Source organism: Engystomops pustulosus, chromosome 5, assembly GCF_040894005.1.
Source record: "Engystomops pustulosus chromosome 5, aEngPut4.maternal, whole genome shotgun sequence".
Classification (NCBI taxonomy): Eukaryota; Metazoa; Chordata; class Amphibia; order Anura; family Leptodactylidae; genus Engystomops; species Engystomops pustulosus.
In genome coordinates, this window is record NC_092415.1 from 128,086,385 (window position 1) to 128,111,830 (window position 25,446).

Genomic DNA, 25,446 nt, shown 5'->3' on the forward strand with positions numbered 1-25,446 from the left:
CTCCCTCCGCCCTCGTTATCCCCCCCCCCCCAATCCTATCCCCCAGAATAGAATATAATGATCTTGTAAAGACGTTAATCTGCCAGCCTATACCTTATGATTCTGGACCTCCAAGCTGAATGAAGACTCTACTCTACTGGCGAGAGAGAACTAAAGCTGTTAACTGGAACTAAATAAATCCCAATCACCTACTGAACCCCTCCTCCCCCCTCTTTCCTATTGGTCCTAGACCCAACATTTGTATTGATGACCCTATGTTGGGGTTTGTGTTTTTTATTTTCTGTTTCTTTTTCTTTTCGGTTTCATAAAAATGAAAATTTAATAAATACAGTTTAAAAAAAGAATGCTGTAGCTACACTGATGCAGAAACTTGCTATATCTTTAGCTCTGTGGTGGATATTGTGGCAATTCAAGTATGAGTTCAGAAAATACTATTCTGGCTATTATAACAATCTAAAGGGAACCTGTAACCAGGAATATTATTTCCAGCAGTTGACAGGTTCTATTAGCATATGCTATGCATATATAAATACATATGTCAGCATTCTGAACCATTTCAGTAGGGTTTATTTAACCCGTTCACGACCCGTGACGTAATAGCACGTCACTGGTCGGCCGCGGGTGCATGGAGAGGGCTCACGTGCTGAGCCCTCTCCATAGCCGGTAAGTCTTTGTGTTTTCCCGCTGATCAAAAGGATTGTGGCGCATGGGCGCCGCCATCTTTTCGAGGATCGCCGCTCCCCGTGACGTCATCGGGGAGCGGCGATCCGTCGCCATGGTAACCTAGGGTCTCACGAGGACCCGAGGCTACTTCGGGTTAACCCATGCATTACAATGTGCTATCAGCACATTGTAATGTATGAGTAGTAAAATCCCCATATACTGCCATACTGTAGTATGGCAGTATATGATAGGATCGTGCAGACACCCTAGGGTTAAAGTACCCTAGGGAGTCTGAAAAATAAAAAAGTTTAAAAAAAAAATTATAATAAAAAACCCTAAAAACTCAAAATCACCCCCCTTTCCCTAGAACTGATATAAATATAAATAAACAGTAAAAATCATAAACACATAAGGTATCGCCGCGTCCGAAAATGCCCGATCTATCAAAATATGATAACGGTTTTTCACTGCGTTTAATCCTGTAACGCAAAATCGTGCCCAAAGTCGAAAATGGCACTTTTTTTGTCATTTAAAAAAAATTAAAAAATTCTATAAAAAGTGATCACAAGGTCGAGCAGTCCTAAAATTGATAACATTGTAAACGTCATCAAAATCCGCAAAAAACGACACCACCCACAGCTCTGTAAACCAAAGTATAAAAAAGTTATTAGCGCCAGAAGATGGCAAAATCCCCAAAAAAATTTTTGTACAGGAGGTTTTAATTTTTTTAAATGTATGAAAATATAATAAAACCTATATAAATTTGGTATCCCCGTAATCGCACAGACCCAAAGAAAAAAGTAGACATGTCATTTGGGGCGCACAGTGAAATCCGTAAGATCCAAGCCCACAAGAAGACGGCACAAATGCGGTTTTTTACCAATTTCACTGCATTTGGAATTTTTTTCCCGCTTCCTAGTACACGGCATGGAATATTCAATACTATCTCTATGAAGTGCAATTTGTTACACAGAAAATAAGCCGTCACACAGCTCTGTACATGGAAAAATAAAAAAGTTATGGATTTTTGATCATGGGGAGTAAAAAATGAAAATGAAAAAACAAAAAAGGGCCAGGTCCTGAAAGGGTTAAGTTTTATTCATGTTACCTGGCCCCATGCCAGCAGCATGTGGGGAGTGTGGGGGAGGGGAGCAACTGTGTCCCTGTGTCAGTCTCCTCTCTTCCACACTCATCCAACTCTCTCCCCCTCTCCCCACTTCCTGTTATGTACATTGAGCAAGCAGGGGAGGGAGAGGGTTGGTGTGGAGTAGAGGAATAATGTATGAGGAGACAATGGCTCACAATGGCTGCAGCTGCCCCCTAACCTGGGACTCACCACACACTCCTGGCAGGGAGCTATATAAAAACACCATTATAAAACTAAGGAATTCATTCAAAAGGCAGACAAAGGCATTTTTAAAATAAGCATAGCATAGGCTACAGAAAGCGGTCAACAGCTTAAAATCACATTCCTGGTTTTTGGCCTCTGTTTTAAGAATACGTTTTGAGGATACCCAACTTGCCTTTAAAAAGTAGAACTAAGAAAGTGGGAATAGGAGTCAGCATCTTCAGTGTTGTCACTGTCATTATATGGGCAGTGAAATAACTTGGGACCTCCCTCTTGCTGAGCCATGTTTATACTCAGTTGGAATCATGAGAGGGATGTAATAGATTGCATCCATCCCCCATGTTGAGCATATATGTCACTAAGAAGGGAGGGAGCAGGATGAAAAAACACAGCTTGCTATGATATATACTTTGCAGATGTAAGCAAAAAAGGTTAGCCTGCGTCTGCAAGTATGTGCCTACGGATATGCTCATGTTAAATATTACAGATTTACAATATTCTAATTAGGGTGTGAATATGTACTCAAGAGTTGATTAAGCACAACATGGTCAATGAAATACAAATGTGATAGGATTAAATTACGAATGGAGAGTAAGTGTGTAATAATCAGAAGTAAGAGAAAGAGGACAGCAATCCACAGTAGTTCCTCTTGGAAGTTGGTGCTCGCAGCCCGAAGTTCAGGCGTTCAAAACTTCAAATACGGCATATTGGAAGGAGAAAGCCACAGCACCACGGAGTAAAATGCGAAGTGGTCTTTATTGGCACATCATCCAGGCATAAAAGAGCAATGTTTCCATTCTAATGCGAATCTGTGGCATTTTACTCCGTGGTGCTGTGGCTTTCTCCTTCCAATAATAATCAGAAGTGTAATCAGGGGCATATATGAGCAGCATTAGAGTTGTATGTACATTCTTGACATATCTCAAAGATAATGTAAGAACACAACCCCATACCACATCCACATGGCATGAGTTAGCCTTTACCATATAATGGTCTCTGTGTTAGCAGCCATATGTTACCATATATGGATGTAAACAAGCCTAATGGATGAATTTGGCTTACAATGTAACTCTATAGGAGTGCAGACTTTAAAAGTGATCCTCTTCAAGGGGGATGGGTACATTTAGCATTTTACACACCAAGCTCACACTCACATGCCGACATATGGAGGAGATTTAAGGACACAAGATGTGGATGAAGAGATGGAAGAAGAAAGACCATCAGAAGATGACGAAACCTTCACCAGAACATAATTTCAAGGACTGACTGTAACACATGACTAAAAATCTGTACAAGTTTTCTGTATTCTACAACCTGGACGACGACAATAAATGTAACTTTTTAAAATAATTACCCTGGAGTCCTTCTGATGTCATCCAAGTAAGGTATTTTTCGGAGAACATATAAAAGGACATGGAAAAGACTTAATATTCGATAGAATTGTAATATTTGATACAATACTTTGAATGCTTTCCTGGCATAAATGCTGAGCGCATCACAATGTGATATTGATTTAGGCCAAGCATGTTGTATACAGCCTTTACAAGAAAAAAGTTATCTAACACTGAAAAATTTCAAGAAACCCCAATAATAAATAGTTGTGCATGCTAGAAAAGCTTTGAAGGACCGCTTGACACACACATTTAATGAGAAACTTCACGCATTTATGGATTTCTATTTGCTATGGATTTCTATATCCTAAACCATATTTCACCTCCAACAGCAAAGTGAAGTGCAGTCTGCACAAATTTTTATATCTTTTTTTCATGATACAGAAAGATGCACGGCAAAAAGAAATCTGATCTGCTTTGATGGTCATACTTTACAACAAACTTTGCACAAAAACCGTAGTAAAAGTGGATTAAAGAACTTTATATTTCTACAAAAAAAGTGCTTTATTGTTTAACTTATACCCTCCCTGCTTAAATGGGTAGTCCAGGAATAAAGTTATTTAACCGGTTAAGGACCGGCCCTTTCCTGTTTTTTCATGTCCATTTTCACTCCCCACCATCAAAAATCTATAACTTTTTTATTTTTACACGTAAAGACGTGTGACGGCTTGTTTTCTGCGTAACAAATTGCACTTCATAGTGATGGTATTAAATATTCCATGCCATGTACTCGGAAGCGGCAAAAAAAAAATCTAAATGCAGTGAAAACGCATTGAAATACCGTTAATGTATTTTAATACATTGGGCATTTTCGGACGCGTCGATACCTAATGTGTTTATGATTTTTACTGTTTATTTATATCAGTTCTAGGGAAAGGGGGTTATTCGAATTTTTAGGTTTTTTTATTATAATTTTTTTTAAACTTTTTTTTATTTTTATTATTTTTTAGACTCCCTAGGGTACTTTAACCCTAGGTTGTCTGATTGATCCTATCATATACTGCCATACTACAGTATGGCAGTATATGGGGATTTTCTTTCTCATTCATTACAATGTAATCAGCACATTGTAATGAAGGGGTTAAAACGAAATAGCCTCGGGTCTTTGGAAGACCCGGGGCTACCATGAAGACAGATCCCCGCTCCCCGATGACATCACGGGGAGAGACGATCCTAGGCAAGATGGCGGCGCCCATGCGGCGATATCTTTTTGAGGCTGCCGGCAGCAGATATGCAGCAAAGACTTACTGGCTATGGAGAGGGCTCAGCCTGTGAGCCCTCTCCATGCAGCGGGACCCGACCGCTGCCGTGAATACACGGCGGGCGGTCGCGAACCAGTTTAAATATATGGCATGGGGAAGGTTTAAATTTCATAAACTGCTTATCCTAACCCATCCTGCGTACTCCTTCAATCTGTTATCTGGTGAACACCAGATACCAAGCAACAGGCTTCTCAGCAGTCCCACTGACTTTGTATACAAGCTCTTATACCTCTTGTGTCACCCCCTTCATCCTCACAGACTGTAAGCTTTTGTGAACTCATGTTCCACAAGACTGTTTATACTCTGTAATATTTTATTTTATGTCCCCAATTCTTTGTAAAGCGCTACGGAATATGATGGCAAAATATAAATAACGATTATTATTTGTTCTTATACCTAGCTCGCTGCCGATTGGCCACCGTGCCACCTATCACTGCACGACAGAAGACACACAGCTGAGGTTGAGATGGCAATCACTGGCCTCTATAGACAGACCCGGAAGTGATGCTGCGCTGCGGCATATTGGGAGCAGGAGAAACATCAGTATATGCTCTTTATAAATTTGTAAAAAGCCCCCTAGGCATAGATAACAAAATATATCTATACAACCCCTTTAACTCTGATTTTCACTTTGAGATCCCAGTGAATATCATCTTCCTAGAAAATAACATAGAAACTAAGTGGAGAAGGAAGAGAGGAGCAAAGTGCACAGCAAACTCAGACAGGTCTGCAGAGATAAATGCTGTTGTACTATCAGGACTACAAATCACATAATGACAAGATTATTCATTTTGCAAACCAGACTGATTTCTGCAAAGTTCTCTGAATTGTTTTTCAGATATTGCCTTTTGATTAAAAGAATACTTAAACTTACCTCTGCTGCACATTCAAGAATAACTACATCCAAATATGAAGAAGGAAAAGCCGGAATATTAAGACTACATTGACAAAGAGGAGGCACTGAATGGATAAGGGAGTGTTCAACTTCTTCAAAAGCATCCGACATTGATTTCTTTAGTGATTTGTTATCAGGTACGAGATCATGTTCAAGGCCAACAGTCTGTATGCGCATGTCCAAATGTTCTGGTACATTCAGAATATTCTGGTTTCCGCTAGTTACTCTGATAGGTTCCACATTTATCTCTTTATGTTCTGCACCAAATTCTCTTTCCAACGCAACCCAGAGGTTTCTGATCCATGGCTCTACAACCAATTCTAAACTGGAATAACGGGTGAAAAAAGAAAAAAACATGTTTTATAACGTTTACTCAGATTTTCTTGGCTGTAAAGGAGATTTTCATATAGGTCTACAGAAATAAAGTTTTAAAGGTGAATAGTGAAATGAGTTAACTGTTACCATGAATGTGATTTTTAGCTAGTGACAGGTTCAAATAGCCTTACCAGAAGTGTGTGTTGAGTTGCCAAGAGGGGCTTTAACCCCTTACCAACTAACTTAATAGTATTGCATAGGTGGCAGTGACTTGCCGACCCAAGAAATATATTGCTTTCTGCTGTATATTACAGCTGACACCCTTACACGGTGCGGTCATATATCGAGTGTCTGATAGGGCCCCTTCATCCCACCCCCACCCCCACCCCCTTCATCAATGGCACTGAATCTCTGATGGCAGTCCTGAGGTCAAGAGAGTGACTCGGGGCTGCATCATGTCTTCTGCAGGCCGGGCCCTGCATCAAGGCAGGACCTGGCTATAACACACTGCAGTGCATCTGTATTGACTTGTGTTACATCAATGAGAGCTTTAACAAGTGATAAGAGGATAACTTGTTCAATTCAGTCTGTAAGAGAAAAAAAAAGTTTAAAAAAAAAAAAATTACTTTTTTAAAAATAAAAATAGTTAGAAGTCCTCTAAATGCTATTCCCTATACCAGGGGTCAGGAACCTTTTTGGCTGAGAGAGCCATAAGCGCCATATATTTTAAAATATAATTCTGCGAGAGCCGTACAATATGCTTAAAGGGACACTGACAGAACAATGGCTCCAGCAGTCATTAGTACAGCAAGGAGTGTTCCTCTCCCCCCGTACTAAACTTCCACTGGACCAAAACAATTGTAATTCCCTGTAAAATAAAAAATAGATAATTTACATTCGAGCTTGTCCCAATACAGACGCCAACCGCTGCAGAACATCCCCATACATTAGTCAACCAATGCAGAACATCCCTATACAGACGCCAACCAATGCAGAACATCCCTATACAGACGCCAACCAATGCAGAACATCCCTATACAGACGCCAACCAATGCAGAACATCCCTATACAGACGCCAACCAATGCAGAACATCCCTATACAGACGCCAACCAATGCAGAACATCCCTATACAGACGCCAACCAATGCAGAACATCCCTATACAGACGCCAACCGCTGCAGAACATCCCTATACAGACGCCAACCAATGCAGAACATCATTATACAGACGCCAACCAATGCAGAACATCATTATACAGACGCCAACCAATGCAGAACATCCTTATACAGACGCCAACCAATGCAGAACATCCCTATACAGACGCCAACCAATGCAGAACATCCCCATACAGACGCCAACCAATGCAGAACATCATTATACAGACGCCAACCAATGCAGAACATCCCTATACAGACGCCAACCAATGCAGAACATCCTTATACAGACGCCAACCAATGCAGAACATCCCTATACAGACGCCAACCAATGCAGAACATCCCTATACAGACGCCAACCGCTGCAGAACATCCCTATACAGACGCCAACCGCTGCAGAACATCCCTATACAGACGCCAACCAATGCAGAACATCCCTATACAGACGCCAACATGTGTCTAAGCTGCTGCATAACCTCACATTAATGTAGAAATGCAGTGGTGGGGGAAGATATGTGAGGATGATGCAGAGGGGTCTCAGGAGAGCTTCATAGCTGCACACAGGACACTAAGGGGTTAAGGCAGAGTGTGAGGAGACACTGGGGGGAGGGAGCACTTATCTCTGGCTGATCCCCGGCTGCTGACTCCTTCTCCTTGGACTCCTTCTCCTTCATGTCTCCGGAGTATGCAGCTCTCTGGTCTCCTCTGTCTGAATCTCCCGCGCTGCTACATCCAGCGCTGGGATTGGCTGCAGGCAGACAGTCTCCTCCCCTCCCTCTCACACACGGAGGAGACTGCTGCAGGGAAGGAGAGGGAGGCGCCGCCCCTGAATTAACCCCGCGGACCCTGCGCTGCTCTGCAGAATACATCCAGGGGCATTACTACAGCCGGGGGCACAATAGCCTGGTCTTGGCAGGCATATTAGCAGTTGCTGCGGCTGTAGTTAAGCCCCTGGATAGGAGCCCCGGCTGCGAGCCAGATGCGGCCATCAAAAGAGCCATATCTGGCTCGCGAGCCATAGGTTCCCGACCCCTGCCCTATACACTACTAAAAAAGTACAAAAAGAAACAAAATCAAAAACCAGAAACATTGGACCCGCTCAGAAAACGCCTTCAAAATAAAAATGTTTATTATTTTGTAAAATCCCTTCACAAAAATGTTCCAAAAAGCAATAAAAAGTTTTGTGCACTAAAATAGTATCATTGAAAGAACAACATAAAAAATAAAATCCAAACGAGCTCTGTCAACCAAAAAATACTAAAGTTAGATCTCTGAAAAAATGGCGACCATAAAAAGATGTTCTGTATATTAGTTTTTCTTCAATAAAATTGTAAAAATATATAAAATAACTATATAAATGAGGTATCCCCATAATCAAAGTGATTCATAGAATAAAGATAACATTTTTATGGCACAGTGAGGGACCCAAAAAAATGCAAAAACTCAAACCATAATTGATGATTTTCTTTTCCTCCAAAATTCCATTAATACGCTAAAGACCCACTATAATTAAGTATTTGTAAAGTGCACCTAATCTCCCATATAGTCCTGATATGTCCAAATTGCCAAATAAATAAAGATTGCATAGGCGTTAAAAAGTGAAAATGCAAATCTGCTCTGAATGGCTCAATTACCCTTCAATGCCCTGGCGTGTGCCCATAAAGCAGTTTACCACCACATATAGGGTACTGGCATACCCAGGAGAAGTTGAATATCAAAATTTGTGGAGTGTTTTGGTATTTAATCTATTGAAATAGTGTACGGTTTTGAAAAATAGATTAATTTAGACAAAAAAATTAAATTTAAAAATTGCACCCAATGTGTCATAAGTAAACAATCTCAAATTACCTGGATATGTTAAAGTGACACAGTGATATGTCATATTTGAATTAAATATGCATTGTCAGGAAGGTTCAAAATGGCTAATTGGCTAATTCATTAAGGGGTTAGGCTGCAGCCAACCTCCTCCACACTCACTCAGCAACCTCACCCCTCCCAACTTAACTGCACGTCAAGTGCATTGAGAAATCCTCAGAAACGGAGTCCGAATCTAATTCAGTCAAAACAGATCTTGTCATTAAACATTAGGGATCCAGGAAAGGGACTGATGCTTTTCAAATCATAGAGTTTCTTAGTCGTAGCACATAAGAAAATTTTAACACGTTTAAAGAGGACCTGTCACCTAAATTTTCGGCACTAAGAGCTGCTTACTAAAGTAAGCAGCTACTAGTTCTTGATCAAACGCCGCAGTGTTAGAGTGATAGCGTTACCGGAAACCTCCGGTAACGCTATCTAACACTGCGGCGGGGTACAGTGTAATCATCGGACAACGGACAGATGTCCCAACCCCGCCCCCTCATGAATACGTCGGACAGCTTTGCGAGCTGTCCGACAATTACATTGTACCCGTTTGATTAAGCACTAGGAGCTGCTTATTTTAGTTAGATGATTGCCTTATAATATGGTCAGACGCACCTAACAACATAGCTGTATTTATACAAACATCTTAAGAATAAATTTTAATCTGAAATTCACATATACATATTCCAATAGCAATATTTCCTAGTAGGAAATGATACAGCAAAGGTAGAAACGAGTTTATTCACGAAATCTGTCTGGCAAAACACTTATTTGCCACATAGTGTCATCCCCCTCACGTTATTCTGAATTTACCTAAAGCGGCATTCACTAGAGCTAGATGAATATGCTCCACAGATGCAAGTTTCTAAAATGCTTTTAGTCATATAAATCATCACCTACAAGATAGGGATTGTAACAGACATAATATTCAGAGAAAACTCAGAAGTACAGAAAAAAAACAAGAATAATGTATTGTATGTACAAGGAATCAAATCGATAAATAAATTGGGAAACAGAGACTAAAACTCAGATTACCTTAAGCACTACTTATATTAGGCAATACAATGAAATATAGGAGGTCCCCTACTTAAGAACACTACACTTGCATACAACCCCTAGTTACAAACGGACCTCTGGATATTGGTAATTTATTGTCCTTTAGTCCTAGGCTACAATGATCAGCTGCAACAGTTAAAAAAAAGGTGTCTGCAATGAAGATTTATTGTTAATCCTGATTCTTATGACAACCCAACATTTTTAAAATCCAATTGTCACAGAGACCAAAAAAAGTTCTGGCTGGGATTACAATGATAAAATATACAGTTCCGACTTACATACAAATTCAAATTAACAACAAACCTACAGACCCTATCTTGTATGTAACCCGGGGACTGCCTATAGTAAGAATCATTAAAGAGGACCTGTCACCTATAATAAACGGCACTAGGGGCTGCTTACTAAAGTAAGCAGCTCCTAGTGCTACAACAGATGTAGAAGTGTTACACCGCTAGCGTTATTGGAAACCTCCACTACCTCTCTTTAGAGCTTAGGGGTGACCTTGGGTTCTTTTGTTAACAGCTGGTTAGCGCCTCACCCACTCTGAGCACTTACTCGGTTGGGAGATGCCTGGGGAGGTCGTATGGCCATCTGTTTACGTGCCGAATCTGGGGGATCTGGGTAGGACTCCCTAGCAAGTGGCATACCATCCCCCTCTGGCTTTATGGGGAAGTTGTATGTTCTGTGGAGAGTGCCGGTGGACCATGTTCTTGCCCCACTTCCGGCGAATACTGAAACTATCATCCTGTGTTTTCTAACCAGCGTGTATATAATAGCCTGCTAGGTCTATTGGCTGTGTACAGTGCCTGCATCCACTCTGTGTCTGTATGTTCTGTGAATAAATACATTGACTAATTTCCTGATTTTGAGCTAAGGGGATGTAGAAAGAGGAGATCCCGATAGTCTCTGGATGAGACTATGGTCTTATTGGCTGACTTACAGGTGGTGCTGAGTACGGCTTTCCCAGCCTTAAAAATGAGTCCCCAAAAAAAAAAAAAAAAAAAGCGAAGAATAAAATTTGTAGGATTTGTGGGGATAATTTACCATCTTCACAGAAAAACCCACTTGTGAAGCATGCATCCAACAAAATGTAGCACAGTAATCTTAAACCACTTAAAAAAGTTACCAAGAGTCAGCTCACCTGGCCATCAAAATTTGTTCAGGATCTTCTCAGCGGTTTGCAGCGGATAACCTGGGTCTCAGGCAGGCAACATCAAACATAAGAAGAAAAAACTCCAGCTTTTGGTAAAAATCTTCCAGCTTTATTTCTCAGTTAAAAAGTAGATACATGAAGGGCAGAAACACATGGAAAAATGGGGAAACAGAGCGCAAGACCACTGCTAGCCTACGCGTTTCTATAGAAATATCTTAATCATGTCTTGGTGTACGCCACACCTAGCAGACATTTACAAGACCCACCTATGGGAACACGCGAGATCCATAACCAATCAGCTTGGATCATCAAGTCTCACGTATTCCTGTGGATCAACTTCTGTGGAACCCAGAACACCAATACAATTATTTAAATACAATGAGAAATGACTTATGCACTTTTTATCAAAATATTGCCAATTTATATAGGTGATGTTAGGAATACCACATACAACAATGAGCATGAATACGACTTAACATATCTAATAAAATAAATCATATAGAGGGGGCGTGGCTTGGTAATGGCGGCGTGAGGGCGTGCATCGCACGAGCTCCGTACCTCCAGGCGCCACATATCCAACATCTGACCCTTTTGATAGATGACCAGGAAAACCACGGCAGGCGTAATAATATACACTTAAAAGGTCTGCCTGAACACCGGTCAGATGATAATTTATCTGAGAGAGTAACGCATACAGGCAGTCCCCGGGTTACATACAAGATAGGGTCTGTAGGTATGTTCTTAAGTTGAATTTGTATGTAAGTCGGAACTGTATATTTTATCATTGTAATCCCAGCCAGAACTTTTTTGGTCTCTGTGAAAATTGGATTTTAAAAATGTTGGGTTGTCATAAGAATCAGGATTAACACTAAAGCTTCATTGCAGACACATTTGATAACTGTTTCAGCTGTTTATTGTAGCCTAGGAGTAAAGTACAATAAATTACCAATATCCAGAGGTCCGTTTGTAACTATGGGTCGTATGTAAGTCGAGTGTTCTTAAGTAGGGGACCGCCTGTATATTTAATGTCATTCTACTCCTTCCTGCAGACTCTGAGCTTTTGTTTGATAGAATCCATAGTTTCCAGAATGTCTTCTATCGAATCTGGAGTTCCCAGAGATGTCCTATGCCGCTTACACTACTTCACAAAAAAATCCATCATCCCTACACCATCACATAGGGTCTATTTACTACACCCCAAGGGATGCTCCTCTACATTGGAGACCCCATGTTTTATTGATTCCACCGCAATCCCTCTGAAGAACCTACAGCAGGAAGAAACGCGTCAGGGAAGGGGAATGCAGGGTGTTTTTTTCTAAACTAGGGCAAGTTATTGGGACTGCCCTTGTTAGGGCGGGAGCTAATTACACCTGGGGACAGGGACAGTTGTAGCCTTGTTACAGTTCATGACGTTTTTGGTTCCAACATATACAGGTATGTCCTTTATCATCTTAATGCTCCCGTCAATACACGTACTTTGGAAACAGAACAGCTGACCACTGGACACAACTACAGACCATTACCAGTTGTGGTAAGAATCATCTTTTATTTCCTCTTTGCAAGGTATTTATTGGATGGTATGGTGCATGGCACCGTGATTTACAGGTATGTGGTATCCCCATTGTTTGATCCACAACCGTTGGGGGTTGTGGTGATCAGTATAGTCGCCTAGGTCGGCGTCTATAGTACGGATTGTTGTTGTTGTTTTTAGAATTCACAACCTGTGACCTTTGTTTATTTTAAGGCATATCTAATAAAAATATAAGTTTGGTTCACTCAATATTCAAAATTTATCAGCATGGCTGTGAACTAAGAGGCAAAAACGTCCTTGATTTTGGGCCATAATAATACATGCTTTGTGTTTTGTTTACTTCAAAAAAAAAAAGGAGAAAATAATGCGTGCGGCCTGGAATCGGGAAACCATACAAGCTGAGGGCTCTGATGTACACATTTATCTGGATGTTTCAGCCCGCACTTTAAGCATGAGGCACCTACTATAACCCCTTCTTCATGACATAAAGTAGGCTTGCGCTTTTTATCGGTGGGGTCACCCTTTTCATCTTATTGTTCGACACAATGGATTTCCGTTTTTTCTGAGGAGTCCTGATGACCTTCCCGGCCTTTTCCGCTTTCTGAATATCCCTCCAATACCTTCCCTAACTGGCTGGCAAAAGACCTGCCGAGAATACATTCACAGCAGCTCCACCGAAGAAGTATCCCGGAATATAGGAGACCCCCCTCAATTGAGGACACTCCACTGCGGAATTTGTCACCAGAACCTCCTGAAGCTGCCCTGCTGGGTTCGGACCTCTTTGTGGCCCTTCCTACAGAGGCCTGAGGATATCACAACAACCCTGCTACATAGTTCTCAGGTACCGGCACTAGGTGTCATGAACCGGAGACATATTTGCACACACCTTCTAAAGGTGAACCTGTGTCTAATATCTGCAATAATTTGTATGTGCTTTACTTGCTAGTTAACCCCTTCCCGATATTTGACATAATAGTACTGCATCGCGGGAGGTGCGTTCCTGCAAAATGCAGTACTATTACGTCAAACTTCTGGCCCTGGCTCCTGAACGGAGACGGGACAAGAATCTTGCGGGTGTCGGCTATGTATTATAGCCGACACCTGCATCTAACACCCGCGATTGGAGATTACGCCGATCGTGGGTGTTAACCCCTAACACGTCGCAGTCGCGCCGTGTTAGGGGCATTGAAAGTGAATCGGCCCCCCCCCCCCCCCCCCCCGCGGCACTTACCCCTCGGTCGCAGCCCCGGGACTGCCAGTGCCCGGGGCTGCGCGATTCTCCACTGGGAGCCGTGTCCTGCCTTCTGACAGGAGCCGGCTGTAACACACTGAGCTGCCGCATCTGTATTACACTGTGTAATGTGAAGAAGAGCTTGAACACAAAAATTCCCTATACACATGCAATAAAGTGAAAAAACCCACAAAATCGCAAAAAAACCCTCACATATTTGGTATTGCCGGGTCGTAACAATAACTCAGAAACATTATTGGACCCGCTCGGTGAACGCCGTAAAAACAAAACGCGAAAAAAAATGTACATTTTTCATAAAATCTCTACACAAAAATGTTCTAAAATGTGATCAAAAAAGTTATGTGCATCAGAATGATACCACTGAAAAGAACAACTCAACACGTAAAAAATAAGCCCTAAACTAGCTCTGTCAACCAAAAAATATTAAAGTTACGTCTCCGTAAAGATGGCGATGCAAAAACAAATGAGCTTTCCTCTATATTAGCTTTTATTCAGTAAAATTGTAAAAATAAATGAAAAACTATATAAATGAGGTATCACCGTAATCGTAGTGATCTGTAGAATAAAGATAATATAGTATTTTTAGTGTATGATGTACGATCCCCAAAAAATACGAAAAGTAAACCAAAATTGACAATTTTCTTTTCACCCATACATTCAAGAGTTAATAAAATCTCATCAATAAGCTAATGACCCACTAAAATGAAGTATTTGTAAAGTGCATCTCATGTCGCAAAAAATAAGCCCTTATATGTCCAAATTGCCAAAAAAGTAAAGATTGCATAGCCAATAAAAAGTGACAATGCATAATCTGCTCTAAATGGCGCAGCTTCCCTTAGATGCCCTGGCGTGTGCCCATACAGCAAGTTACCACCACATATGGGGCATTGTTATATGCAGGAGGGATCGGGTATTAAATTTTGTAGAGCATTTTGGTATCTTATCCACTGAAAATTTGTACATTCTTTGAAAGACACATACATTTAGCCAAATTTTTTTTTTTTTCAAAATTGCATCAGATTTTGTTTTAACCCCTGTAAAACAATTAAAGAGTTAACAAACTTCATAAAAGTTGTTTTACGTACATTAAGGGGTATAGTTTCTATAATGGGGTAATTTATGGGGTTTTACTTTTATTTAGGACTCTGAAAGTGATTTGAAACCTGAGCAGGTCCCTCAATAGCAGAATTTTGAGGTTTTTATGAAAATGTGAAAAATCACACCCAACGTTCAAAGCCCAATAACATCCTACAAAAATAAGAGTATGCATAAAAAAACCAATGTCCACATAGAGAAGACATTTATTGAATGTTAGTTATTAAGTATTTTTGCGGTTATGACTATGTATGGAAAAAGTAGAAGTTAGAAAATCAAGAATTTTTCCAAATATTCACCAAATATCAGATTTTCTCATAAATAAATGTAAAACATACCACCAAAATTTTTTAACTAACATAAAGTACAAAGTGTCACGAGAAAACAATTTTAAAATCACTTTGATATGTTAAAGCGTTCCTAAGTTATAACCACTTATAGTGACACATGAAGATTTGAAAAAATGGGACGTGTCAGGAAGGTGAAAAGTGGCTTCGGCGTTAAAGGGGTATTCTCGTCTGGGCATTCACATTCAGTTTCACTAATCTTCCATATATAAACATTTCTTCAATTGGATGTTATTAAAAAAAATGTTCCTGTGTGAAGATAATTTCCCAAAAATGTAGTCATGTTGTACCTTAGAAACAAGAAAGCTTCCTCGGATACGACCACGTCACATTTTGGCAGCAGTGGCAAGACATGGGCTATAGAGTCCTGCCTGACCACATGGATTCAGCGTTTATTACCACAGGACGGCTGTGGGACCTGCAGTAACTCCCAGACATTTCATATACAAAAACCTTTAGTTTCTGTGTGCAATCACTGCAGCAGAGGTGGCCGTATCCGAGGAAGCCATCTCATTTCTAAGGGACAACATGGCTACATTTATGAGAAATTATCTTCACACAGGAACATTTTTTTTAATAACATCTAATTGAAGAAATGTACATATATGGCAGATTTATCAAACTGAATGTGAATGCCCAGATGAGAATACCCCTTTAAGGGTTTAAGATTACTAGGCAATATAACCAATTAACAGCTGATCGCAGATAGCATGTTGTTATAATGTCTATTTCCATTGGGAGATATTGTCCACACTGGAGGGCCACCCTTAAAATCCTGTACAGTGGCTACATTTTAACCAGACCTCATGTACGCCTCTCATTAAGACCGGCGACCAGAGTGAGCTATAGGCCTTTCGTGATCCGAGATTTGACAATGACACCGTCCAGCGTAGGACATGCTCTTGTTCCTCGGTTAACTATTTGTTTACATGGGTTACTAAGAATATTTGTAGAACTTAAGCACTGTACCTCCCTCATCGACCCTTAGGCTCCTTTGGCCCATGTTTTGGGCTACTGTGACGTCTGAGGGCGGGTGAGGGAAGTCGACCGCTTTAGTAGTCTTTTGACATAGAGCCAGTCCTCCCCCCCACACACACACACACCATGGCGGCGTCTAGGTCAGGGGGACAACGGGATAAATTAACAATTGGTTCCCTCAATGTGAAGGTGCTTCATAGCCATGAAAAGATGTCCATTCTATTTAACATGCTTAGAGGAAGGCAGATCCAGGTTGCCTTTATTCAGGAAACTTATCTTAGCGAAACCAGGCCGTATAACTTTACAGACAGAAGGTACCCACACGGCTATCATAGCTACACTCGTAACCCAAGAGCGAGAGGCACTTCGATCCTACTGGCGGCCCGGGTACAGTGGGCATTTGTGTCTCACTATGCAACTCGGAAGGGAGAATGATAATTGTCAAAGGCAGAATAGATGATAGCCTGTACACGTTCGCCTCCCTACACCTCCCCAACACAAGACAAGTTCAAGCTCTATCCACTTTTTTAGATCTTATGGAGCATATTGCTGGGGGACATCTAGTTATAGGAGGGAATTTCAATGTTGCTTTGGATCCTAGTTGAGATACCTCCTTGGGTTCCTCCTCTGTACCCCTCTGTAGCCTGCGCAGATAAAAGGGACTATTCCACGAGCATCAATTGATAGATACATGGAGACTACACCCGGGAGATAAAAACTTCATGTTTTATTCTATGGCACACAATATGTACTCACGCTCTGACTACCCGCTCATTCGCCACAGCGACGTAAACCTCCTCCAAGCAGCCACAATACATAATAAAACCTTTTCGGACCATGCGATGGTCTCCAAGACAATTAACCTCCCTGACACGTCTGACTTTCAGTGGCAGTGGAAGCTTAATACGTCCCTCTTACACAACGCGGTGATTGTGGACAAAATTCGGGAGTCCCTGTGGACGCACTTTGCCAGAACCAGGGAGGAAGTGATCGACCCATGTATTGCTTGGGAAGGTCACAAGCATAACATCCGAAGTATACTCATACTCCTGGTTCCCAACAAAAACGGGAAAAAGAGAGGGAGATCCCACTCCTATTGGATAAAATCAGAGACCTGGAGACATCCCACAAGCGCATACCCACTGATGATCTCCGAGCCTCGTTGTTTAAATCACGTGATTCTCTTAAAACACTGCTGATGGGCAAGGCAAAGGGGATTCTGGCGAGGTACCCTCGGCACTTTTTACGAATATAGCGACAAATGTGATAGGTCTTTAGCCAGAGCACTGCGCTCCCAGCGATCCCGTACGTATATTCCGAAAATCATGACACCCTCCGGGCTCCCCAGACATTTGAACTCGGACATTTAGAGACTTCTACCAGTCCCTATACAACCTTGGCCAACCTTCTAAAACATTGGCCCGCACCAACTTTCAAATTAGAATTCAATCCTACCTCTCTGACTCCTCTCTGCCATCCCTTACTGCAGAGGATGCAGAAGCCTTAGAAGCCCCATTACTGACTCTCCCTGCCATATTGTAAGAAATTCTCTGGCTTATTGAGCCACTTTGGACAAAAGCTTTCAATTAGATTGCAGCAGGTGCCACTGAAAGCAACTACAGCTGTCATACCTAAACCTGGGAAAGATGCAACCCAATGCAGAAATTACCGTCCAATTTCATTGCTAAATCAAGACATTAAGGTGTTTGCCAAAGTCATAGCGATTAGACTTGCTCCCCTCCTACTAAGTGCCATTCATTCGGATCAGGCCGGGTTTTTGCTGGGAAGGGAAGCCAGAGACACTACAAAGGCCATTAATTTGATATACAAAGCACAGATGGAACATCTGCCGCTCATGCTTCTATCAACGGATGCAGAAAAAGCCTTTGATAGAGTGAGTTGACCCTCTATGTCCAAAGTCCTTCGTGCATTTGGTATTCGGACCAAAATGTTTTTTTGGATCATGTCTGTATACTCCTGCCCTTCAGCGTCTGTCCGAGTGAATGGTACCCTTTCAGATAGTTTTGCGATACGAAATGTTACCAGGTAGGGCTGCCCACTGTCGCCAACACATTTGTCCTCTCGCTGGAGTCCTTTCTCCATAGAATACGATCTAATGAAGACATTTCTGGGATAAGAGTACAGGGGGTCACCTACAAAATAGCAGCCTACGCAGATGACCTTCTCTTTTTCTTGACTAATCCACAGATCACTCTCCCTAACTTAATAAAAGAGATACAGACGTTTGCCCAAATATCCCACTTTCTTATTAATTGGTTCAAGTCGGAAGCTCTAAACGTGTCCCTCCCGGGCCAGCTCCGGGAACACTGAGAGGGTCATTTAACTTTAAGTGAGCATCCCAGAGTATCAATTATTTAGGGACCGAACTACCAGCTGACTTACCCAACCTTTACACACTAAATTTCCTTCCAATAGTTAAAAGAATGCAGGAGAACTGCTCCAGGTGGACCAAGGGCATTTTTTCATGGTTTGGGAGATGTGCTATATTCAAAATGAATATACTTCCACGTTTTCTATATCTTTTTCAAGCACTCCCTATTAAGATAACAAAAGCATATTTTCGTTCCCTAAATGACATCCAACACAAATTTGTCTGGGCTGATAAACCTGCCAGAATCGAACGCACTACCTTATATCGCTCAAAAATCTCGGGGGGTATTGGGCTACCAGATTTTAAAGGATACCACACAGCAGCCCACCTAGCCAGAACCCTAGACTGGTGCGGTAACTCCAGCCTGAAGCCTTGGGAGGCTCTGGAGCAGTCCTTCACAAAATCCCGTTACAGGTGTTGCCCTGGCTGCCCCCTGAGAAAACCACAGTCTTAAAAATGCACCCCATGATCGGTCCAACTGTTAGTCATTTTCAGCTGGAAAAAGTTAGGGAAAGATTATTGCCTGAACAGTCCACGATCACCCAATTTTGGGGCATCCTGAGTTTACCCCAGGCTGCAAAGATACAGTATTTAAACAATGGAGACGAGTAGGTAAGTTTAGGGCAGAACATTTTAGTAGGGACTCAGAATGGTTGACTACTCAACAACTCACGGAATTAACAGACCCATGTCCGTTAGGAGCGTGGAGAGCTCAACAGTTATGGCATTATTTGACCTCCCTCCATGTTCTCAATTCTCCAAAAGCAGTGGCGTAACTAGGAATGAGTGGGCCCCATAGCAAATTTTTGGCTGGGGCCCCCTCCAACCATAGGTCCTCAGTGTTACATGGGTTTCCACTATCTATTTCTATAATAGAAGGGAATAACAGACACTGGCAGTAGATTAAGCTCTCCGGAAGGTTTCCTTACATCCCGTCTCCTGTATTAAAAGCTGTAATAATAACGCCTGTTGCTGCTCATGTTTCTCTGTTATAAGTAACGGTAACAGTTATGGCGCTGGGGGAGGGGCTTCTATTTACTGCCGGTCTCTGTTATTCTCCATAATAGAAGAAGATAATGGAACCCCTTAATAGTGGTGAGAGCCCATCAGTATGGCGGCTCCTGCTCAGTGTCCTCATCGCCGACTAGTCAGGAGGTTTAACCCTTACACTGCTTGTCTGAGTAGCCATTAGCCGCAAGAAAGCAGGGGAAGAGTTAAATCTCTTTAACTTTTACCAAGAAGCAGGAACAGGAGCAGCAAAACCTTTCAATACAAGCGACATACGCTGTAGAACCCCCTAATACACGCGCCAACCACTGCAGAACCTTCCAATACACGCGCCAACCACTGCAGAACCTTGTAATACATGGGGCAACCACCGCAGAACACCCCCCAATACATGAGCCAACTGCTGACGGAACCCCCGATACACGAGCCAGATGCTGCAGAACCTCCCTATTTACACTTAAGCTGTTGCAGAACATTCTAATACACAACTCAGACAGAATAATGTCACCTAAAGGGGCTGTTACTGCTTAGTCTGAATGTGCGCCACATTTATTACTGACTGCGCCACATTTATCACCGACTGAAGCACATCTATTACTGACTGAAGCACATTTATTACTGACTGCTCCACATTTATTACTGACTGCTCCACATTTATTACTGACTGCTCCACATTTATTACTGACTGCTCCACATTTATTACTGACTGCTCCACATTTATTACTGACTGCTCCACAACAGCTGCTGCAGAACATCATATTAATATAGAAATGCAGTGGTGGGGGAAGATATGAGGGGATGATGCAGAGGGGGTCTGTAAGGGACATTCAGGAGCTTCTTAGCTGCTCCTGCACACAGGACACTAAGGGGTTAAGGCAGAGTGTGAGGAGACACTGGGGGGAGGGAGGACTTATCTCTGGCTGATTCCTGTTCTGCTATGGAGGAGGCTGCTGCTTCTTCAGGTGCCGACTTCTCCCTCAAGTTCAGTCTCCCGCGCTGCTGACATCCCGAGCAGGGATTGGCTGCCGGCAGTCTCCTCCCCTCCCTCTCTCCCTCCTGATATCAAGATCCTCCGTGCAGACTACAAGGAGCAGACGGATGGTGCCCGCCCATAAATCCAGCCCTGCATCTCGGGCCGCTGTGCTGCCCATTACAGGGGCGTAACTACAGCCAAGGGGAAAGCGGAGCCCAGATACAGCCCAGTACGGGCCCATGACCCTGCCGGGCCCCGTAGCAACTGCTACGTCTGTAGTTACGCCCCTGTCCAAAAGTACAACCTCATTTGAAAGCCTTTGTTCCAGGACAGTTCGCCACACGCGCTCTTTCTCGTATTCATGTCTCCTATCCATCCCTGACAACCCTGGCCCTCAATACCTGACACAGTGGGAAACGGACTTGAATATTTCACTCACACCTGGACAGAAAATGTGCATCTTTGATTTATGTCATAGCGCCTCGGTGAGCTCCAGATACCAAGAAGCAGGGTAAAAACTCATGTCCAGGGTTCCTACTAGACTACATACCATCTTTCCGTTGGTACCCCCTACATGCTGGAGATGTTGAGAGGAGGCGGGGTCCTTTCTGCACATGTTTTGGTTCTGTCGGGTCCTCGCCCCTTATGGGGAAATTTGCAACGCTTGATCTCCTCAATTTGTGGGGATTTTGTGGCACTAGATCCTCCTCATCCTCCACCATTGTGACGTTTCAACGCGGACATACAAAAGATCTCTAATACGCCTGCTAATAATTGCGGCCCGATCTTGCATTCCAGTACTCTGGAAACAGACTACTCCACCAACGATTGCAATGTGGATTGCTAAAGTAAAAGACATCATGCATATGGAAGACCTCACTTCCTCTATACATGGCACATAAGCTAAATTCAGCAAAACCTGGCAGCCATAGATCCTCTTCCAACAACCTGCCAAATATAGGCAATCTACTTGACATACAACTTCTCTTGGTTATGCCTGCCTCCAGACCTGGGTGCTTCCAACCCTATCATTGTCTACCTTACTGCCCCCCCCCCCCCCATTCATTCTCCCCACCCACTATTCTTACCAGTATCTTCTCATTCTCTATTTCCCTTTCCAGTTATTACAGTTATGTGTTGCCTTGGGGAATTCTCCATGGACCATTAATGGATCCTGGAGACCCCACCTTGGCTTTGGTTCTTAATTCACTAAAAATTGGTGGGAGCACAGGAGAAACTGGAACATGAGCTTGTGGAGGACAAATTCAAAGTGTTATGTTACAGGTACTATTTAATTTAACTACTAATTGTTGTGTCATAATGTGATAAGGACTGTGTTCCTGGTGTTCTTTTTGTGCTTCATTTTGTTTTTTTTAAGTGATGAGGTGTATTCTAAAATCATGTTGTTGCAGTAAAGATATTATCCATCTCAAAACAGATGAGACCATATTTGATTTTTTTTAAAACTGAAATCCAGTGTGTTGCAAAAAAAAAAAAAAGCTCCAACATTAAGAACACAACTATCCCCTAATCATTTTTGTAGCGGGAAAACCCGAAACCACATTTGGCTTAGCACTACAGGTTCATTTAAATGTGGACACAATATTTGTAAGTGTCGCAAACATGTTGTTCTAACTAAAACTTTTATATAATTTGTTACAGACCAGCAATATAATATCATACAATATATCAATTGTAACGCCACATATGTGGTTTATTTAATTCAATGTAACGCATGTAGAGTCCAATATGTAGGCTGCACCACTAACCCCTTAAAGACAAGAATCAGGCGACACTTATCGAACATTACAAACTATAATTCAGTAAATATTTCGGCAGTTTCCAAACATTTCCGTGACACACACAAAAATGATACCAGTTCACTTACAGTTTGTGCTATTGAACGAGTACTGAAACCAAACAGAGAAAGCAATCAAAAGAAAACTCTAAGGCTGCATTCACACTGCCGCAAGGGGGACGTATATACGGGCGACGTATAAACGTCCGATATACGTCCCCGATAGTCGGCAATGGGCGACCTGCGCTCACCTCCTCTCCTCGCCCGCTGCCTGCCGTGCTACGGAACGGCGGGCAACAGCAGTGTGAATGAAGCCTTAAACAGAGAAATTTTTGGGATTTTCTCTTTGAAAATTCGTATCTCACATGGTTTGAATAAAAAACAAGATGTGATTTGTTATTATTAGAAATGTTAAGTCGTATTCATACGCATTGTTGTATGTGGTATTCCTATATATATTGGCAATATTTTGATAAAAAAGTAATTTTTTATTGTATTTAAACAAATTGTATTGGTGTTCTGGGATCCACAGGAATTCATGAGACGCGTTGATTGGTTACGGATCTCACGTGTTACAATAGGTGGGTCTTAAATGTCTGCTAGATGTGATTAAGATATTTCTATCAAAATGCGTAGGCGAGCAGTGGTCTTAAAGGGGTTATCCGGGTTTAAAAAATTTTTATGTCCAGGCTGGGGAGGGCTATTTAAACATAATAAACACGTACTTACCTCCTCTGGTGCTGCCGATGTCCCACGCCGCGGCCGGTCTTCTCCGTGCGCCGGTTCATTACACCGGCGCACAGAGAGCTTCCGGCCGGCCGGAAGCTCCCATGCGCACCATCTCTCAGCGCTTACAACGCTGAGAGATAGGGACGCATGGGAGGAGCCGTCCACATCGCGGACCGGAAGCTCCCTGTGCGCGGCTTCCGTGCCCCTGTTTGTTTACAGGGGCACGGCTCGAAGTGACCGCGGCGCGGGACATCAGCAGCACCGGAGGAGGTAAGTCCATGTTTATTATGTTTAACTAGCCCTCCCCAGCCCGGCCATAAAAAAAAAATTTAAACCCGGATAACCCCTTTAAGCAACGTTTCCCCATTTTTCCCGGTGTTTCTGCCTATCATGTATCTGCTTTTTAACTGAGAAATAAAGCTGGAAGATTTTTACCAAAAGCTGGAGCCGGAGTTTTTTTTTCTTTGATTGTTTCAAGTTGCCTGCCTGAGACCCAGGTTATCCGCTGCAAACCGCTGAGAAGATCCTTAACAAATATTGATGGCCAGGTGAGCTGACTCTTTGTGACTTTTGTATGTGAAGATTACTGTGCTACATTTTGTTGGATGCATGCTTCACAAGAGGGTTTTTCTATGAAGATGGTAAATTATCCCCACAAATCCTACAAATTTTATTCTTAGCTATTTTTTCAAGGGGTTTTGTTACTAGGACCAACAAAACAGAGCCCATTATAAGGCTGGGAAAGCCGTACTCACCACCACCTGTAAGTCAACCAATAAGACCATAGTCTCATTCACATCCCACGGGATCTCCTCTTTCTACATCCTCTTAGCTCAAAATCAGGAAATTAGTCAATGTATTTATTCACAGAACATACAGACACAGAGTGGATGCAGGCACTGTACACAGCCAATAGATCTAGCAGGATATTATATACACGCTGGTTATAGTGATGATAGTTTCAGTATTCGCCGGAAGTGGGGCAAGAAAATGGTCCACCGGCACTCTCCACAGAACATACAACTTCCCCATAAAGCCAGAGGGGGATGGTATGCCACTTGCTAGGGAGTCCTACCCAGATCCCCCAGATTCGGCACGTAAACAGATGGCCATACGACCTCCCCAGGCATCTCCCAACCGAGTAAGTCCTCAAAGCGGGTGAGGCGCTAACCAGCTTTTGACAAGCGAACCCAAAGTCACCCCTAAGCTCCAAAGAGAGGTAGTGGAGGTTATAACCCTGGTATCTAAAAGGTCTCTGATAAAGTGACTTGCCACCTGAAAATTATTATAGCCTACAAATAATTAGCCCTCATATAGCCACTTAAACAGAAAAATAATTCCATGCAAAACCTAGAAATGTAAATGTCCCTAGGGCAATACAATCTTCAGGGGTAAGTGCTCAATATCATTCAAGTGCAGAAGTACGTTACTTCAATAACAAAGTTATGTTCTTACCCTACACAATCATCAGCATATCCTGTATCATAAAAACGTCTGGCACCCAGCTCGCCAAGTCTTTTGTCAACTATTTTTCCACCATTGCAGAAGAATGTGTATTCAGAGTCACCAAGGGCTGAAGAGAAAAAAATGAAATCTTCTTAATGAAATAATGTTCAGCAAATTATTATACATTTGAATTTTACATAGAAAAACAACAAACTAATTGCAGGTTTTTCAAGTAACCACTGCTGGAATTCAATAGACGGAAGGAAAATAATGAAGAATCATTATAAGTATGATATTAGAGAATGGATCAGAATCCCAGCCATGAGACAAGGCACCAAACAACAAAACAGGGCAGTTTGTAGGCTATTTACTCTGCAGGTGCATCCCAAAATATATACAATGTCTCCCAAATTAATACTAGCAAATGAAGCGCAACAGGCCTCCGAAAATTTAAAAAAAAAAACATTACATACAGCCATACACTTATTTGATTTTGTATTTCCATTTTTTACTCCCCTCCTTCAAAAATCTATATCTTTTTATTTTTCCAGGTAAACATCTCTGTGGGGCTTGTTTTCTGCTTAACAATTTGCACTTCATAGTGATGGTATTTAATATTCCATGCCCTGTACTGGAATGTAGGAAACAAATTCCAAATGCAGTGAAATTGGTGAAAAATGCATATGCAACATTTTCTTGAGGGCTAGATTTTTTTTGGCTTTCACTGTGCATTCTAAATTATAGGTCTCCTTTATTCTTTGGGTCAGTACGATCAGATGGATATCAAATTTATATTGGTT

General features: G+C 42.1%; 1 protein-coding gene across 9 annotated transcripts in view; it reads right to left on the bottom strand.

Annotated features, from left to right (window-relative positions):
* Positions 1–25,446, bottom strand: part of MTRR (5-methyltetrahydrofolate-homocysteine methyltransferase reductase) — a 517,819-nt gene that overhangs the window by 401,593 nt on the left and 90,780 nt on the right. For all 9 annotated transcript variants that reach the window (XM_072152995.1, XM_072152997.1, XM_072152996.1 and 6 more), the window contains 2 exons: positions 24,656–24,773; positions 5,539–5,884 (listed from right to left, as the gene is read on the bottom strand). In XM_072152995.1, the coding sequence (XP_072009096.1) occupies positions 5,539–5,884; positions 24,656–24,773 (464 nt within the window). The remainder of the gene's footprint in view (positions 1–5,538; positions 5,885–24,655; positions 24,774–25,446) is intronic.